This window comes from Octopus bimaculoides, chromosome 6 (assembly GCF_001194135.2).
Source record: "Octopus bimaculoides isolate UCB-OBI-ISO-001 chromosome 6, ASM119413v2, whole genome shotgun sequence".
Classification (NCBI taxonomy): Eukaryota; Metazoa; Mollusca; class Cephalopoda; order Octopoda; family Octopodidae; genus Octopus; species Octopus bimaculoides.
In genome coordinates, this window is record NC_068986.1 from 81,333,748 (window position 1) to 81,339,938 (window position 6,191).

Consider the following 6,191-nt stretch of genomic DNA (forward strand, 5'->3'; position numbering starts at 1 on the left):
ATATTCTTATAAAATTAATGTGGGATATAGATGATGATGATAGAATATGGAATATATAATATAAAATATAAATAGTAAAATGAAATGAAGTATTGAATGTCTTATTGAATATATGAAATATTGAGTATTAAATATATATAGGGGCTAGTATACTTTCCTGCTTTATAGCAGTCATCAAGGTCACAGACACACACACACACTACATATATATATATATATATATATATATATATAAAACAACATACATATGTGTGTGTGTGTGTGTGTGTGTGTGTGATGGTTGATGTAGTGTGTCTCAAGTAGTAATGTTTAATTGGTATTGCTACATTCTACTTGCAAGCAATCCTCTCTGTAGTTAAACTAGGAAGCAACAAAGTGTTGCAGACAGCTTCTCTCTCATCAAGACTTCTGCCAGACCACCACAGCCAAAATCAGTAATTGGGTGCTTACAACTCCAGGCTAATTTGCCAAGTTGATTGCTTTTTGGCCTCATTTTCAGTGTTGAGCTTCTGTAATTTTTAGCAGTTTGGTCCATTAGGCTAAGATACAAGTTTCTTCAGTGCAGGGTGGTCATTCAGAAGCTGTAACTTTTACACTTTGAGGTTTTAGGTTGCAAACTGTATTCTTAGTTAGCATAGTCATTTTGCTTCAGTGTTAGAAAATATATATATTCTAATGGAAAAGACTCAATTACAAATGATATCTATTTAAATGTATAAAAACTTAAGAATCGCTTGCGTAAATATATTGTGTATGTGGCCATGTGTTAAGAAGTTTACTTCTCGCCCAGTGGTTCCAGGTTCAGTACTACAATGTGACATCTTGGGTAAATGTCTTCTACTAGAGCCCCAGGTCAACCAAAGTGTTGTGACAAGATTAGGTAGACAGAAACTGAAAGCAACTTGTAATGTGTATATATATATATATATATATAAAACCACAGATTTACAATATAAAATAGTGATGAATACATGGAATTCTTTACTAACCTAAACAATATTTTAGCCTAGTGTCCTAACAGCCTAGGGTCATAAAGTATTTAGCCCAGATTGATAATCCGTCACTAATAATTGTGTGTCTGTGTGCATGCATGTGTGTATGTTAGTGTCTACTCATCTTGATATCATGTGATAGATGTAAAATGATTGTCACTGTCATACAAGCAACGTCATTCATTCCAATATTCTGCAAGAACATGTCTAGCAACAAAGAAATATTAGCTTGCTTGGAAACAGATGAAGACTAGTAACAAGAAGGGCATCCAACCATAGAAAATCTGTCTCTTTCATTCACTATACTATGCTAGCCATGTAGGGATATCATTGGACCTATTCAATCTAGTCATCTCTCTGTCACCGTTCTCCTCTCACTAAGCCAAGCCTACCATGTATCATGAGATAGTACTGAACCTACCAGTACTCAGGGCGCTACTTGCCTACCATCTGCACTCAGTACATCTTTTAAACTAGTGTATATATATGTGTGTTACATATATTATATCATACCTTGGTACTGTGTGGATTGAGATCCCTGTTGACATGCCCCTGATATTAAATAAAGTGTTAAAACTTACAATATGCAAATTAGTAACCCCAGTTTTCTGTAGCTTCTGTAATTGTTGAGTATATAAAGAAATTGGCTGCTTGCTTCTCTAGGATTGGCCAAAGTGATGCAGACACTTTTGATGATAATCTCTGATTATGGCTGTTCAACATGTTTTTTCCCAATTTACTGAAAAATTGCTAAATAAGCCGTTTATGTATGTACTATATAGGTTATATATATATTTATTTTAATATATATGTATATACACACACACTCTCTCTCTCTTTCACACACATACACACAATAGACTTCTGTATAGTTTTGCCAATCAAATTTCACACACAGGGACCAGTCAGTGTGAGGTTATACAGAGGACACTTGCCCACTGCATTCTGCAGTGGGATGAATCGGAGATGACATGATTGGAAAGAAAATTTCTAAACTACACAGCCATACCAGTGCTTCAGCAAGCATACAAAATGAGCAACAAACTATTGATGACACTGATTCATAAATTATACCAGTGAGAATGTCTGAGAAATGAACTCCATGAGATGGAGTGACTGCTGCAGTATCACAGGCCATTCTCTATGGCAACGCCATTGTGGTCATTACGGCTGACCTCACCATTTGTTCTGGGGACTGTGGCCCATCACTTCCTCCCCCTCTATCTTCTGCTTTACCCCCTCATTGTTTCTTTCTTTTTTTTCTGTTTCTTTGTATAATTATAACATTTTAAATGTTCTAATTTAAAATGTGAGCTGTTGTATAAATGAATGTAGCAATAAAGCTTTTTTTCTGATTAATTATACCAGTTATATTCAGACTCAGTTTAGTTACATTAATCTGAATATTCAGTTTCATCTGGTTATGTTATAAGTAAAAAATCAATAAACTTAATATAAGTTTAAACCATCATTAGAATCATCCTCTAAGATGAAAATCTAAATTTCACATCAGAATAGACATAAGATATTGAAAGAATGTATTTTTAATAGACATCATATACACATCTTATGGTTTGATGAAATACTTCATTTTATGATTTGTGTATACCTTTGTAACATAAGAATTATAATAATGTTATCCCATTTTTCATTTATTTACCTACAATGTCAAATAAATCAACAGTATCATTCTTCCCTCTGGAAAAGTTAGATAGAATATGAATATTCTGTAATAACACAGTGTTATTGCAGAATACGAATATTCTGTAATAACACTGTGTTATTGCACTAATGTTGTGTGGTTGTTATCACATACTATTGTAGCTTCTTTATTGTATGAACACCTTTAGATCAGGAGGAGCGAGAGAGAGAGCAAGTCATTGATAAGGTTGCAAATGACAGAGAAAGGTCTTTGGCAAAAAAAAAAAAAACTGGGTTTATTATTGGTATAATGACTAAGATACAAAATTTGTTTCAAAACATGAGTAGTTAACATCAAAAATTTTGCAAACCAAATACAAAAAAAAAAGTCACACACATATAATGTTATATATATATATATATACATTTTAATGGAATTGCTTTAGACATTGATATAGTTAATTTTCTCTCATATGTTTAGTTGACATACAATTTTGAGAAAATGATTTACCACAGACATCACAGTTATATAGTTTCTCTCCTACATGAATGCATTTGTAAGTGGTGAAGTTATCTTCCTGAGAGAATGATTTATCATGGATATCACAATGATTACGGATTCACTCTAATATGAATAAGTTTTTAAGTGATTAAGGTATTTCCAAGAGAATGACTTACCAGACATCATAGTAGGAAGATTTCTCTCCTGCAAGAGTAATGTCTACAAGTAGCCAAGGTGCAACTTTCAGAGAATGATTTACATATCACAGTGACATGTGGTAAATCCTGTATGAAAGTGCTTGAGTGAAATTATTTCCAGCAGAATATTATTTACAAGAAATATCACAGTGATATGGTTTCTCTCCTGCTGAATGATTGTAGTTTTAGTTAAGTTACCATTTTAAAGAGTACAACTGACCATAAATATCAGTGATATGGTTTTTCTCCTAAATGAATGAGCTTGTGAGTGGAGAGATGACCTTTCTGAGAGAATGATCTATCACAGACACCACAGTGATATGGCTTTTCTCCAGTATGAACACGTTTGTGAGTAGTTAAGTTACAATTAATGGAAAATGACATACCACAGATATCACAGGGATATGGTTTCTCTCCTGTGTGAATGCGTTTGTGTCTAGCTAAGTGGCTACCATCAGAAAAAGACTTATCACATATATCACAATGATATGTTTTTTCTCTATCATGAATGCATTTCTGTTTCTCTAAGTCACTAGTGAAAGTAAAAGTTTTATCACATATATCACATGGCTTCTCTCCTGCATGAATTTGTTTGTGAATAACTAAGGTATTTCCATGAGAGAATGACTTACCACAGACATCACAATGATATGGTTTCTCTCCTGTGTGAATGCGTTTGTGAACATTTAAGACATTTCTATGAGAGAAGGACTTACCACAGGTGTTACAGTGATATGGTTTCTCACCTGTATGAATTCGTTTGTGTGTAGTTACATGATAATTTTGAGAGAATGATTTACCACAGATGTCACAGCGATATGGCTTGTCACCTGTATGAATATGTTTATGAGTAGTTAAGTCACCACTTCGAGAAAAAGATTTACCACAGATATCACAATAATATGGTTTGTCTCCTGTATGAATAATTTTGTGAGAAGTGAGATTACCTTTCTGAGAGAATGATTTATCACAAATATCACAATGATATGGCTTCTCTCCAGTATGAATACGTATATGATTAGTTAAGTGACTTTCATCAGAAAATGATTTACCACAAATATCACAATGATATGGTTTCTCTCCTGTATGAACACGTTTGTGTCTGGTTAAATGACTTCCATCCGAAAATGATCTACCACAGATATCACAACGATATGGTTTCTCTCCTGTATGAATATATTTGTGTCTAGTTAAGTGGCCATTTAAAGAGAAAGATTTGCCACAGATATCACAATGATATGGTTTCTCTCCAGCATGTGGCTTCTCTCCGGTATGAATGCATTTGTGTCTAGCTATATGTCTGTCATCAGAAAATGATTTATTGCAAATATCACAACGATATGGTTTCTCACCCATATGAATATATTTGTGTCTAATTAAGTGACTTACATTCAAAAATGGTTTACCACAGATATCACAATACAGGAGAAAAGCCTTTTCTCCTGTATGAATGTGTCTGTGTCTAGTTAAGTGACTTCCAGTAGAAAATGATTTACCACAGATTTCACAGTGATATAGCATCTCTCCAGTAGTTAGGTTTCTTTTTAGAGACATTTCAGAAATATCACAGTAACATAATGAATGTCCTATCTTATCAGATGAAAAAAATTCAACCTTTTAAATTTCTCACACAGTTAATTTTCCCAATGTTTTTCTTCTCTAACCATATCATATGGCTACATTCTTTTACTTGTGTTATAGTTTATTCCAAACAAATATTTCTTCAGCTATACTTCCATCACTATGATCTTCATCAGTATCTGAAAATGCCTCAAACACCTTTGTAAGTAAATATGTCCAAGTTTAATTGGAATGCAAAATCATCTTGTACAGATTCCCAGCAGTGAATTAGAGAAATTATGCTTTTAGTCTCATTTCAAAGGAAATATTTTATTGGTATCTTAACAGTTATTATAAACAGACTTTTTATCAGTTGCATGGAGTTTCTTCCATTAGTCTTCAAAATATAACTAATGACAGTGTAACTAAGGTTAAAAATTCTTTAAATCTGATGTCATTTGATGTTCTGAAATAATAAGGAAACAGTATAAGATGTAGTGAATAGTTAAAAATGTAGATTTAACAAAATATTTACATTAGCGTACAACTAAACTGTTTCATGACTTAAAGGCCAAAATATCTTCAAAAGAATCACATCTATTGGAAGAATAATTCATTTAGCATGGAAAATATTATCATATTTATCAACTATATAATATTAATATATATTTGCCTATGTTCCCTTGATGAGGGGAACCAGACTTATTGTAGTGTTTTCATGTGACTGGTTACTGGTTACGTACTCATATTTTTTACACATTTCACCTGCAAATTATGATTATTACATAACACTGGGCATCCTGAAACAGCTGATGAGTTAAGAAATTACAAATTTTCTTCATATTTTATATTGTATTTTGTGGGGAACAAAGTAACAAAGACAGATCTAAAGCTGTTATATCTCATAGTAAAGGACTGAGTTACTGTGTGGAAGGAGGATTGGTAAAATGAATATTAAAATTATTTATATATATAAAAATGAGAATGTGTGTCTGTCTCTGTGTGTGTGTGTGTGTGTGTGAATCCCTAAAACTCGAGAACTACGCAACCAATTTCATTCAAATTTTACACATGCCTTACTTAGGGTTCCAGTTGTGTTTTAGTCAAAAAAAATTTTTAACTTCTTGCAGAGTTCGAGCCCAAGGCAACATAATATCTCCTCCACTATTTAAGTATTACGTGTCAAAAGTGAAACAAAAACACTCATGTCAAATACTTTCACTTTAAAAATGAAACTATTCCACTAACTGAAACAATCACATTTCGATACTGTAATGACAGATACTTTCAGAGAGAGAG

At 32.8% G+C, this 6,191-nt stretch overlaps 1 protein-coding gene across 1 annotated transcript in view; it reads right to left on the reverse strand.

Annotated features, from left to right (window-relative positions):
• Positions 1-3,029: 3,029 nt before the first annotated feature.
• The window catches only part of LOC128248152 (zinc finger protein 665-like), a 16,695-nt gene continuing 13,533 nt past the window's right edge, over positions 3,030-6,191 (reverse strand). Inside the window, exon 2 of the mRNA XM_052968904.1 lies at positions 3,030-5,358. Within this exon, the coding sequence (XP_052824864.1) occupies positions 3,561-4,886 (1,326 nt within the window). The 5' untranslated portion in view covers positions 4,887-5,358 and the 3' untranslated portion in view covers positions 3,030-3,560. The remainder of the gene's footprint in view (positions 5,359-6,191) is intronic.